The sequence below is a fragment of the Stegodyphus dumicola genome, chromosome 1, assembly GCF_044657685.1.
Source record: "Stegodyphus dumicola isolate Sdum_Otavi_A_Nest chromosome 1, ASM4465768v1".
Lineage (NCBI taxonomy): Eukaryota > Metazoa > Arthropoda > Arachnida > Araneae > Eresidae > Stegodyphus > Stegodyphus dumicola.
Window position 1 is genome coordinate 208,269,444 of NC_140768.1, and position 14,448 is coordinate 208,283,891.

The 14,448-nt window shown below is 28.6% G+C and overlaps 1 protein-coding gene across 1 annotated transcript in view; it reads right to left on the minus strand.

The window, feature by feature from the left end:
* Positions 1–487: 487 nt before the first annotated feature.
* Positions 488–14,448, minus strand: part of LOC118205807 (uncharacterized) — a 425,653-nt gene continuing 411,692 nt past the window's right edge. The window contains exons 53-56 of the mRNA XM_085825092.1: positions 6,777–6,947; positions 5,483–5,623; positions 1,510–1,588; positions 488–731 (exon numbers count right to left, since the gene is read on the minus strand). Of these exons, the coding sequence (XP_085681218.1) occupies positions 591–731; positions 1,510–1,588; positions 5,483–5,623; positions 6,777–6,947 (532 nt within the window). The 3' untranslated portion in view covers positions 488–590. The remainder of the gene's footprint in view (positions 732–1,509; positions 1,589–5,482; positions 5,624–6,776; positions 6,948–14,448) is intronic.

The following is a 14,448-nucleotide window of genomic DNA, read 5'->3' on the forward strand; positions in this document are numbered from 1 at the left end:
TGGGAGATGCTGTGTCTGAGCAAGCTGCAGATAACCTTTTCTGCCAACAGCTGGATAGACTGACAGAATTGACATCTAAATGATAATCATGAAAAATAAGAATTTATAAAAATATTCATCTGTTGTTAATGGTTTCATTTCTAATTCCTCTTTACCATCAGCTTTTCAAGAATGTGCCCTTTATTTGCTTTTCATTTGATTTTCTGACAAATGATGGTACTAACAACTTTGTTGTCTTTCATTTAACTAAACCGTTCCCTAATTGCTCTCTGTTGTTTTTATGTAGGCACATAATTCTTTTTTTCCCCAGTTTCCCTCCTGTAACTGAAGAAGGTTCTGTTTAACTTTAAAACCATACTACAATAAATCAATGACCACTGCATATTTGTTGCTGCTATTATTAATTGTTTACTCTTTAATTTCTTTGGTGTTTTTTGTTACATGAATTTAATGTTTTAAATTTCATAAAAAGATTAGCACAACAAAATAGAGAAACATGAATAACAAACATTTATTTAAATCATGTTGATGACTATGTAAAAATATTTTATGAACTAATCTACACCAAATGAAATGCTTTATGTACACTGTTAAGATACATTCCACCTTAGCCAACTCTGTAATGTGTCTTCGTATTTCTCAGACCACAAAACAGCAACATCAATTTCCTGTATACAGCCTTCCATAACTAACTCATTAATTTGAGATACATGTTTCAAAACTTTTACAAACTAGAAAAAATAAAAAAATAAAATCATGTAGTAAAATATCAAATATATTAGAATGCTTATTTTTAATACACAATTTGGTTTTTGCTTTACAATGCAAGCTATTTTCTTTCATTTATGTGACTGACACTTTACTGAAATCTTTATCTATAATAATAAATACATTTTCAAAGATCTCAATTAAACATTTATATAAATGTGTTTTATATAATTTGAAAATAATTCTAATATTTAATGTCACTGCAGTCATGCCAGTCACATGTGACCAAAACACATTTGAGTTTTAACCTCAAACATATTTGCATTTGTCACTTTCCTCTTGCAATACTGTATCAAATATAACTAATGCAATCAACTTAGAGTTCAGGAATTAACAAATGATTTGCTCAGCAAATTTATTCAGCTTATAAATTACTTTAGAGTGCTAAAACTATAATACTGATAATCAAATATTGACACATGAACTATTCAGTGAATTTATTCAGCTTAATTTGACACACTAGTATTCAAATAGTTAACAGTGAGAAAGATAATACACTAATGGTTTCATAAAAAAAATGTGCTCCTTTAAGATAAGAACTGATTGATAAATCTCCTTTAATAGATAAACTTGAATAAATAACTATATGAAACAAAGCTCATATTTTCCTCCATGAGCATCAATACTGCATTAAATTAGTTTAACACAAAAAGATCACTGTGTGAATATTACAAAGATTTTATCAGTATAAAATAAAAAGCACACTGTGATAAAAATTAATCTCAAATATATGATACTCACATCACTTAAATATTCCCGAGTCCTGAAAGCTTCACAAAATACTGAAATTCCAACAGTTGGACTATTTTTTGTATCCAATCTAACGAAAAGACACAACATATATTCTTTAATTTAACCTTTAGTTTAACATCTTGTGTAATAAATTACACAAGAGGATTTATAACAAAAATATAGAACACTAGATTGTGAACAAATTAAAAGAGGTATCATTAAGAAGGATTTCACTCAATTGCTTTAACAATGTCCTCTCTTTTAAGGCTAATTTACCTACATGTTTTCTAATATTTAATTCATATTAATACTTAATGTTTGTAATCAAAAGGTATTTTTTAAATTATGTTAAAAGCTTCAGTTATTTTAAATGTTTTATAATGCTAACATTACAGAATTTAAGAAATTTTACATATTAGAACACAATAAATATATAAAAAAAGACTAATTTATTTTTATAAAAATATGATCACAATTAATAATTAAGATACCTTTCTGAGCAGTATTTTTTACATAAAACTGTCTTTAAAAATATATGTAAATTAGAGACAAGAAAAGACCTCTAAACAATTAATAATGAATAAATCTGGAAGCTTCTACAAAAAATATTATACATACATGTAGCATAAAAATATAAAAACTTAGGTCCACTCATTGAACTTCGCGACATTTTTGTCTGATCCCTATATTACTAACCCTATGTAACTGTAACTATGTATGCCTACCAGCAATTTCGAGAAATCAAAGGTACAGGAAATTTTTAGGCAGGTGGGGGAAAATTATATAAGACCAGAGAGAGTATCAGTTTAGTTTAATTCAGAGTATTGAGAGATCGCTGAACCAGCTTATGCATTTGGCGCTTATTTCTTATATTGTCTATTATTTAACATTCTCAGTAGTTTGAAGTGGTAAATACTGATTTTGCCCTGCCATACTGAGGAGAGCTGTATGAAAACTGAAGCTGAAAAATATTTTTAAATAACATGAAACCAGTTCCATGAGTTATCACAGTTAATACACAGAGCAAGCTTTTATTATTGTGAATATTGTGAAAAGTTTCAGAATTGCTAAGTGTTTCTTTTAAGAAAATAAACATTATCATTGGTTTTGTGTACACTCAATCCATTTCGAAATTATATGCACTCATGTGCAAGAATATATATATGTGTAAAAAAGGGAGTCTAAACAAATTTTAAGAATACTTTTTATTCTAGTTATTTACTCTTTCTAGCCTAAAAATAATAATATACTTTTCTTCTTAAAGTGCATGATTTTAAAATTAATCCCTGGCATATGACACATATAAAATACTAATGATACATATATACAGTACAAAGTGCGAGATCCGGACTCATCGGGAATTCCTGCGATTCTGGATTTGGGATTTTTCTGGATATTAGATCATCAGTTTAAATCTAGTAAGATGGCATGTGGAAATAATAAAATTAAAAATATGAAATCGTGATTTATGAAATAATGAAGCACTTATGATCTAATGGGTATCAAAGTTTAGGAAACAAAAAGCTTAAAATTTATTTCTTTACTTTATTAAACATTTCTTTCAAGTTAAGTTGTTTTGTTTTTTTGTGCTAATACTTTCTCTTTAATTCTATACACAGACATAATTTCTTGTTCAGTTACAAAGTTCCATTGTTGAAGCACTGTAATTACTGTGCCTAGAATTTCGACTAGCTTGTCAATCGAATTTTTTTTTTTGTTTTCAGTAACCTCTCTGTCACTTTCTTCAACTATCGGTAGCGATATTTTCTGGATCTAGAATGATACTACAGATTTTGCCATCTGTTAATTGATTGATGATTGAGGAGCATTGTCATTACAATGAAAAACTTCCTCTATATCATCTTCATTTATTACAGCTTCTCCACATTTCTTTAAAAATCCGTTAATTAGAAAATTTCCCCTTTGGTTTCTGATGTCAAAAACCTTCAGATTCGCAGCTATCATGGTAAAATTTAGCTACCGTTTATTATACATATTTGGCTATGTATCATGAGATTGGGGACTAAAGACAAGTTGTTCCGCTAAATTTTATCTTGCTTCTATTGTGCACTAAGACAATTAAGCCTGAATTGTTTAGTTATTTATTATACTTATGCCTAGCCCTTGCACAAGCTTAAGGCTTATCTGAGTTCTGAAAAAATAAATTCCCACATATACTTAAGGCTTATTGAGGGCTTACCACCTGATGCAGCCTCTGAGGGTCCTAAATTCTGCTACCAAGCACCTCCCTTTGTCTTCCCTAAATTCTGCTGCTCGAGGCGGCCATACGAGCTCTGGTGCTGGTTCTAGGTTTGAATAACAAATCAGTTATTCTTAATTCAAATAGAATTAAATGTAATCTTTTGGCATATGAGTATCATTAACAAAATCTATTTTTAGCATATGGAAATAAATTTTTGTTACATTTTTTCTGTGAACATTTCTTAGTGTATTTAACTTAAATCTGTAATCACTCTTAAGCGTAATGTCAACATAAAAGGTTACCATACTCTTTGTTTATTAAATAACTAATATAAAAAAATTGTTTGGGCATAGCTGCATGAATCATGACTGAAGTTGTCATGTTGATAAACATGCGGTGATGATATGTATGCAGAATGCTTCGGTTTGAGATGTATGCCAAACAGATACACAGCTACGGAGCAAAATTATTGACCATACAAATTTATGCTGAAATAATTGTTTCTTCAATAACAAGGTATTTCATTTAGTGCTGAAGTAAAATTAAGAATTGGGACTCTCCACATGTTTTATTATGTGCAGGGGGAATCAAATGAGCATGTGTAAAGCACACACACCACACACACAAAGTTCGTGGAGGCTTTGAGGTTCAGATTTTAGATCACTCCGAATATTGGACATCCGGATCTCGGATTTTATACTGTATTCTTCTATAACAGCAAAGTGAAAGTAAACTCCTTTTACCAATTATAATTAAATTGAAAAATTAATTGAACTAATAGTAATAAAGTGATACATATCCTTTGTTGAGAAAGACAAACTTTACACTTCTTTAATCTAATATCAATAGCATAATCTTTGTTCTCACATTTACCTCTGAAAATACCATGCGCCTTCCCCCCCCTTAAAAATGTGTCAACTGACAATATTTGCATTTTCCTTATAACCACTGATGCTATTATCATTCAATTATTCAAAAATAATAAAAAAATTCCATTAAATTGTAAGTCAGATGCTATTACAAATAATGCAATAAAATTTCTTAAGTCAGACTGATTAAACACAATTTTAAAATGAATAACATATCTTGGTCACATATTTGTTTATTCTACATCCTATGAAAATACAGTGGATGAAAAGAGAGAGTTAATCAGCAGGATGTTCACAGGACAGCAAGTAAGCAGGAGAAATATGCTATTTAAAAATATATTTATTTGTTACTTTAAAAATTGAATTACGTTTCTGTTTATATTTTTGATTAATTTTGGCTCTCTTGAAGAAAAAACTTAAGCCTGACAATCTCTCTTGATATTACTTGAATTACTCTGATTTTTCTCATCCGAAACCTATATACTTTTAGCTAGTTATCTTTATTTACTTGGCCATTTTTGCTTTTTCTTCAATGAGTACTCTTACTATTTAGTTATTTTAAGTTGAAAATCAGGTTTCTGTTCAATTTTGTTTCGCATTTTCGGAAATTATGATTGCAATTGCACCAGATTTGCTCTTTAGATATATATAAAACAGCTGAAAGAGAAAAGAGGAGTGACTTGTAGTTAACAAATCAACTGTATGAACATTTACAGTCAAGTCTATTCATTAACCAAAAAAGGTACTAATTTAGGTCTTTAATAAATTACGTGGATTATAATCACCGAAGCCTCTTGAAAGATTAAATATTTATGTATGAGCAAATGTCTTTGAAGCGGAAAAGCACAAAACTATTCCTGGACAATGTCTAAAAAATAGTATACTAATTATTCAGAAAATAATACTATACCTGTCAAGAATCAAATCCCAGTTCTTTTTTGTGTAGTTCCAAAGAATTGGTAAAGCTACAGGATTGCTCCCCAGACCTCGGAACAAAGCTCTGGCTATATCAGTATCAACAGCTGGATCTTTCATCATTATATCTATAGTTCTGGGGGAAAAAAAGTTATTCGAATTAAGATTTCGAATTCTTTTCATAACATTTCCTTGACAACAAGAAAGCATTGTTAGAATGACAGCATTTTTAAATAAGAAGAAACCAGTTTCCATGAGTTAAGGCAATGGTTCTCAAACATTTTTCACTTGCAGTGCTTTTGGTGTATCAAAATTTTAAAAGCCATTTAAAGTTAGAACATAAGTTAATCAACAGAATTGATGCCGTTAGGTTAGTTAACTAAATAAATTTTAGTATTTCAAATTCAGAATTAATTTATACAAAATACATTAAATATTATGCATTTTGAATACTCATATAATTTAATAAATGAAATATAGGTAATGGGCAGAGCGAGCATTTCAAATTGCACATATTCACATTAGGTTAGTTAACTAAATAAATTTTAGTATTTCAAATTCAGAATTAATTTATACAAAATGCATTAAATATTATGCATTTTGAATACTCATATAATTTAATATATGAATTGTAGGTAATGGGCAGAGCAAACTTTTCAAATTGCACATATTCATGAAAGATCACAACATTTTATCCTGTTGTGTTAACCCTCACTGTGTTGGGCATGCTTCAATAAAATTCAGTGCAATGGCCATATAGTCATTTGTAAAAATATTAATTTATTATTCCACCATTATTACGCTTATTCCAATATCATTAAACATGATCATTAATACTGCAAATATATGAAACAGTGTATTATACATTCTTAATGTACAGATCTATCATACAGTCGTTACAAAATTATATACAAAAAAATTTCCTCTCTTTTTCACTTCATTATATTGTGTAAATGGAAGGGTAAGTTTTGATAAGATTCTCAAGGCAGTGAATAAGTAAAAGAGATCTGATATTTTATAGAGAGAGCAGAATTTTTAAAAGTATTTACCATAATGCATTGGTTCTGTACATACTTCATGTCATTTCAAGAATATTTATTATTTAATGTGATTGAAGGATATTCATTACAATAAATTTCATGAAAGACAATTGAAAAAACAATATTTAATTTTTTTTATAGCTTGACTAGAACTGACTTAAAACTCAGTTGACTTTATTTAATGTAACTGATATTAACTGAAAAATTTCCAAAATTTTATCTTAATGGAGAACAAATAATAATACTTACTTTCGAATTTGTAGTGATCCAGTGAAACTGACAAATCCTTCAGCTAATAGCAGTTTCTCTCTATGAGTCAGATCATCACCTATGAATTCTTCATACATATACTCCCACAAAGTATCATTCCCAAATTCAGGGACAGCAATTTTCAGAACGAAGTGCAAGTCTGATGAAATGCTAAAATATGAAGAAAAAGTTTGCTTTAAAAGTAAGAATACATTAAAAATTTGCCCATAACTTACACATGTGTATACAGAACTTTTTAAAATAAACCCTCTATACAAACATTCAGTGGTAATAGATGTCACACTATTACAAAATATATACAAAATCTCATTATAATATTATCATCAAAACAACCCATAATGATAATCTTATGAAAAGTAAACCCTCAACTTAAACTGCAGTTAAAGAGTTTTTGAAGTTACTGGAAGAAAAGAAATTTTCATTAATTCTCACTTCCTGATTTGGATTCTAAAGCATTACAATAATACATGTGAGTATAATAGACATAGGATTCTTTTTTATTTGCATGTTTTGATTTCTTTTGCTACAATAAAAAGTTTACGTTAAAAATAAATTCATGATAAACAACAATCATTAATGAATTCTGCACTTAAACATAGAGGTTTTAAAATATCTTACTGTTAAAAACTACACATTAAAGGCAGTGGCGTAACTAGAATTCTTGGACCTCTATGCAAAAATTTTTCCTGGGCCCCCCTCAATAAATTTAATGTGCTTAAAAATAAAAATTAAAATAAAAATTTTTAAAAAGTTAAAAAAAATAAAGGATTTAATGAGCCAGTGTTTTAATGATGAATTTTACTACATCTAGATTATTTGTTAAAAAATAAAAGCACATCCTTAGGGAACCCGTTGAAAGGTACGTAACATGAAGAAAGAATAAAAAGGAAAATATTTTCCCTTGATCAATTGTGAAATTTGCTTTAGTCTGGGTATTTGATATCAGATGATTTTAATCAGTTATTTAAGACTTTTTGTGTGCGTGCGAGAGACAGACTCTTCTCTCCTTTCACTGAGATACATACTGATAATAAATGAATAAGTCTATATTAAAAAAAGAACATGTCAGGTTTTACATTACGCCCAAAGGCGCATTTTTTTAAAGTTTCGTGTGCTATTTTTATTTATTAAATATCATGTTCTTCCTGCTTAAACCATTAAATTAAATTCAACAGCAATATCGCATGAGCATATCTTTAGAATTTCCGATACACAGTCTCGCGCACTAGCGATAATTTTTTTTCGTACAAAACTTCAATTGCTTGCTTTGAAATCGTTGAGTTCCTTAATCAAAAACATGTTAAAGAGTTATAAAATATAAAATCGATAATAAAACAAATTTCAAATTCCAAATTTGGGCTTCCAGATGCCCATATTTGGTGCAAGATTACATGATTCAAAATTGGATGGCTCTAGGTACTGTTGTTTTACCCCAATGCGAGAAATATAGATACGTTTAGGCAGATTTTTCATTATTTAATCTCTTTAAATATAACACAGGGCTGTAATATTTAGTGGCAACAATTTGAAAAGTAAAACAATATTTATAGTGAACCAAAAGCAAAATGCCAAAACGAAATTAATAGCCTTTTTGGGCTAAAAATTAAAACTTTGAGTGTGAAAAATCTAGCGCAAATGAAGGTAAGATTGATCAAATTTAAATTTTTAAAATTTATTGTTATACTATCAGGAGAGAGTAATATGCTTGTGAAAAAGATTATTGCAACCAGTATAAATATTTAACGAATAAAAATTAAGCAAAATAAATTAATTTTTTAGTCCAAACAATATGCAATTTGATCTGTCGGACTATTATTTTCGTTTTGGCATTTTGCGTTGGTTCACTATAAATGTCCGATTCACTTTTCAAATTGTTGCCACCCAATATTATCGCCCTGTGTTATATTTAACAAAATTAAATAAAGAAGAATCTGTATAAACATATCTATGTTTCTTGTATTGGGATAAAACAACTGTACCTAGAGCCATCCAATTTTGAATAACGTGAAAAAAAATCGCGCGGAACTGTGTATCGGAAATTCTAAAGATATGCTGATTTTAAAATTATTTTGCGACATTGCTGTTAAACTGAATTTTATGGTTTAAGTGTAAAAAACATGATATTTAATAAATAAAAGTAACACACAAAACGTTAAAAAAACGCCCCTTTAAACGTAATTTAAAATCTGAAACCTTTCAGATTTTTTCTGAATTAATGCTATATTAATTTTTTAACTCATTTTATTATATTATTTCCTGAACTAAAATCTGGAAGGATTAATGTAAAAATTCATTACAATAAATTTCTGATTAACTAGCTTCTGCAATGTATGTAGTTTCTGGGTGATTAATCTTTGCCGGGATAATCCGAAAAAGCATACAAGTCTTTAGAGGTTAAAATTATGCACATTGATATTTATTAAACCTGGGCGTAATTTAGGAACTAAAGGTGTCAAAGTCCTACTGTAAGCCATCAAGAACAGTGAATGAAAAATGATTATAAATTAAACAAGTAAAACAAGGAATAATTGAAATCAAATAAAATGTAAAATTAAAAGGTATGCTTTAATTTTAAAACTAATGGTATATAAAGAAATAATAAGCAAATCGTAAAACTTATATGAATATTGAAACAAATGAAAAGTAAGAAAATTAGTAAGATAGGATACGAAAGACAAAAAAAAGGAAGATATTGAATACACACATTTACATAATATACACACATATACAAGCAAAAACATATCTCGGGCAACTTGGAATTTATATTTTGCTGACTTTTATGCCTGTTATCGAATTTAATATTGCTTAATATTTAGAGTTTAGTTTTTCGCATCGTTTTAAAAATCAAGGATAATGCAAATTTAGAATATACAGAAATAAACACTTTAGTTTAATGATAAAAGAATGGATTGGATTGGATTATTTAAATCAACCCGCAAACAGCCAGCCCGTTTGCGGGATTCTAACCTCGGACCGAACTACCAGTGTTAAGCGTCTTAACCGCTTGGCCGTTGGTGGGCAATAAAAGAATGAAAGGACATAAGAAAAATTTGTATTTTAGGCAGAATTATAGCTATAAAACCGAAAATAATGGAATTAAAGATATTTAAACATACATAAGCAAAAAAATTGACAATTAAAACTTTTATATAATAATCTTAATATTAATGTATTGCATTACTTTCCTGTCAATTACAATTTAAGCTGAAGTATAGTTTTCATTGTTTCTAAGCCGTATAATTAAATTCTAAAATAAGAATGTTTCAAAAATATTTTAAATGTATGCAATAAAACATGAAAAGCATTAATATAATTAAAGTTTTCAATAATTTTAGACACTTATTTCATTTGTTAAACGAATTGTTTATGTTTTGAATTATTGGAGTTCAGATATGCCGATGAATTTGCAGTTCGAAGACATTAGACATTAGAAATACATATCAAAAACTTAAAAAAAAAAAAAAAAAAAAAAAAAAATCATGTTTGCATTATCTTTTAGACAATATACTCAGAATATGTGAACTATTTCATCTGCAAACTTTTCTCCTGAAAAACAACTTCTGCTTCGAATTCATACATATCCTTACCAGAACACCTTTATTCAAGCCAAGAGTAATTCGTTTAACAGATGTTTTCTAAAATTAAGCCACAGGACAATAAATGATATTAATGCATATCAATTGACATAATGGACCTACTTTAACACTATTTAGTTTCTATGAATTATCATGAAAAACCTCAGATTTCCTGTTTTTACATTGATTATAAATTAAACCCTATTAATTTTCTTTTTATCTTCATAATTAATTTATTAATGACAAAAATATGAAAAATAAAATAGAAATCTCTATGAAAAGTTTTTTGTTTTCTTGGTATTAGAAGTTCAGTTTAGCATAATCGGAGATCACCCAATTTTTTAGTGTTGTTTAAATGACAATTTGGTTTAAAGTACATTTGCTTTGCTCTTTATTTGTAATTGCTTTTGAATTTCGGATTTGCATATAATGGCTTTAAACAAATTTCTTTTTTTTTTGAAAGGTCAATTTGCATAATGAAAAGTTTTATGATTTTTTTGAGTAGTCAATTTGGCACAATGCTAAGTTTTATTCTTTTTTCCAAGTGTTTCGAAAGCGTGTAGAGAAAATTCTCGTATATTTCAGATTCAATTTTTTGGTTTTATATGAATTTTAATGTCTTAAATGAAAATTTAATTGATTCTTTTTATGGTTTTAGATCTCAAGTGAACCAGGACAACGAAATATGTTTTCAAAATGTATTAATCGACTATTATGAAGCTTTAAAATTCATTTTCTCCTGATTAGTTCTGAATTGGAGTTTCAGTAAAAGGAGAATAATTTTTATAATTTTGTATGTTTTCCCTTTTGCATGTTTATTTTTCGAGTTTGTGCTACTATGAATTCTTATTTTAAATTTGTTTAGATATTGTGTTAAGCCTCTTATACACGGTTGCAGTTATTTATAGCGTCAAGGAATTGCCTTCCTTTGATTCCAATTTAATTTTAACTTTAGATGCTTTAAGTTTATTTTACTTCAATTCTGCAGCTATAGCGCAGGACAAGTTAAAAAAATTTGTTTTTTTATTTTTGGCCTGTCATTATGTTTCTTAATGTATGGAAACATATTTATTATTATATATTTCATATTTATCATAAAATATTTCATGTTAATATAACAATACATTATTAATATTAGAAGACATTTGCATTGTTAATGGTGATAAGTTTGGATTTTTAGATAAATGGATTAAAAGTTTAGTTAAATTGAATTTTTAGTAAGTTTGAAATTATAAGAATTTAGTTTATGTAATCAATAACTTACCTTTATAATGAAGAATTATATTTGAGATCCCTTTCAAATTTAATTTTAAAGAAAAACTACTTTATGCTCTCGATGTAGTGATGTAGACTAGAGAAATGTCATTAGAATACGTGCAAGTTCAGTTTACTGTTCTGAGTCATCAGCCAATTACAAGTATACTGAAGATAGCATTTCACACTTCAAAGCAGCTGTTTAGCAAAGAAAGGGACCCCGCCTCTACCATAAATTTCCAGTGTCTTCCCAAGTTGAGTCACAGTAAAACTTTCATCTAAGATTTTACTGTAAAGATGTCCACTTTCCTATCTAAAAAGCTGAAACATCTGTTTTTTTTTTTTTTTTTTCCCAGTCAAATTCTACTATTATTATTGTCATATTCCAATGACACATAATACATGACCTGCAATATCTTTTAGCATTTCCTCTGTACTATAAATGCATTTCAGTTAATGTATAATTATTAAATATTTAACAGTAAAAATTATGAATATTCGAATAATTTTAGGAAATTCTTCCACAAGTTTAGGATGGAATAATAAACAAATTTTATTGACCTGTATCCAAAGAGCTTTGAAGATGACTGTGTAATATGTGAAATGGAAATTTTAAAGTTAAACTTTCCAAGTTTCAAGTTCCCAGAAATGTTTAATAATTTGTAGCTAAACTTATTGACACTAACGTATATTTGAAGATGAGTACTCTGGCGCATAGATTCTAAAATTAGCATAAATAAATACTTGTTTAGGAAACAAGTATAAAGTTTTTTCATAATTATTAAAAATAAAGTTGTATGAAACAAGTTTTGCGCACTTCTTAGAGAAATGCGAAAAACATCATTTAATGAAAATAGATTTTTTTTTACCCCAGGTCGGTCAAAAAGCAAAAATCACGATATATTTTAGGAGCATTAATATTTTTGATTATTGTTATCTTTTTTATTTATGTCTTAAAACAACTATTTCTGGCTCAGAAATTAATTACCTCAGATTTCCAGTTTTTACATTGCTTATAAATTAAGCCATATCATTTTTATCTTAAACATTAATTTAATGACAAAAATATGAAAAATACATATAATGTATGGGAACATATATTAACAGAACCTATTTATGTCTTAGAAAAGCTACGCAGTGGTGCCAAAATGAAAGAGAATAATGCGAAAGGGGATTTTATGAGTGAAAATCACATCATTTTCCACTAAAACGTTTTAACTAATTTTTTTAATTGCGAAAGTTATTGAAATATTGCAATAAAAGTGGGAGAATTCTTTTCCATTCGTCTGTGTAGTGAAAATTGTATTGTAATTGGTGTTCTTTTAGATGTTGAAATGCAACTTAAAACTATTAGGTCCAACGCTGCCATTGATATGCTTAATATTTTCAGTAATTAATTTATCGAAATTTACGAAGTAGTATATACTTTTAGTTGTATGATATCATTTTTATTATCATTTTTATATGATTGTTGATGATTTCACGTACTGAATGCTCTGTGCAAAGTAAAAGTAGAATAAAAATTAAAATAAATTAAAAGCGAAAGTGTAAATTTTAAAGTTTTATTTCAAATAACGGCCCACTAGCGGCCGAGCGGTAAAGTCGCTGAACACTGGTAGTTCGGTCCAAAGTTTGAATCCCACGAACGGACTGGCTGCATGGGCGTTTTTGTGGTTTTCCCCATTTGTAATGTGTATACGAGCCAGTTTCCCTTAGAAAGTCCTCCATGGAGGCATTCCTTCGCTTAGGCAGATAGCCCTCGAGACTTTGCTACAATCAGACACACACACACTTTTTCATTTCAAATAACGATTAGAAAGTACTCCACAAAGGCGTTCTTCCCCTTGGGCAAATATTCCTCGAGTGCTTTATTATTTTATAATAATTCAATTCAGTTCCATTTAAATAACATACACATTATTGTGCAATTCTGAATTCTAGGCTTAAGTGTTTCACGTTGTTAAAATGAATTGTAATTTATTATATTTTTTCAAACGAAGGGAAATTAAAATATTTCTTTCAAAACAAATTTAATATCTTCAGAATTATCTTTTACAGATTAGTGTGAATTTTTGGTAGATGAGTAATTTACAGGATAAGAAACACCACAGCTATTCTCTTTCCTAAAGCAAATCAATTTATGAGTTCTATGCCTTCAGATTTAATTCTCGTTCACTTTATCTGCAATGTGAGAATATTTTGTAAATTTTGATATGAAAAATAGGATAATATTGATTTACTCATTATTTCAAGTAAAAATATTCATCCATTCCATTTCCTCTCCCCATAAGTGAAGAAGAAGTCATGAATTTTGATAAACTTAAGGGAAAAAAAATCACTGGAATATTTGCTGCTTAATGTTTAATCAACCAGAATGAAACTTTGTGTTCTTTGTTGAAACACAACAAAACCCGTTGAATTGGGATCGCAAAGGGAGTTGTTAGCTCGTCGCATAAAACATGCCCCTTTTTTCTTTGACCTTGAATACATTCAAAGATCCCTAAGAAACGGGAAATCTCTCTTTTCTAAATGTGGTGTCATAAATTCTTTGCTTTTTCTGGACGAGGACACCATTTCGACATGTGGGTGGGGCAAAGTCCTTTCATGCCACGACTGCTCAACTTACGTCAATGATTTTGTCCCCTTAAGAAAGGAAAGTATAAATTCTGGAGTTAGCAATTGATACTTACGAATGATTTCTCCCTCCAGATTATTAGTCTAAAAAAGAGAAAAAAATCTATCCGCCTTTAACTTTGCCATTTTGGAATGTTTCATGCTTCTAAAACCAAAATTTTCCCATCCCTATACCCTGCCTTCTGGTG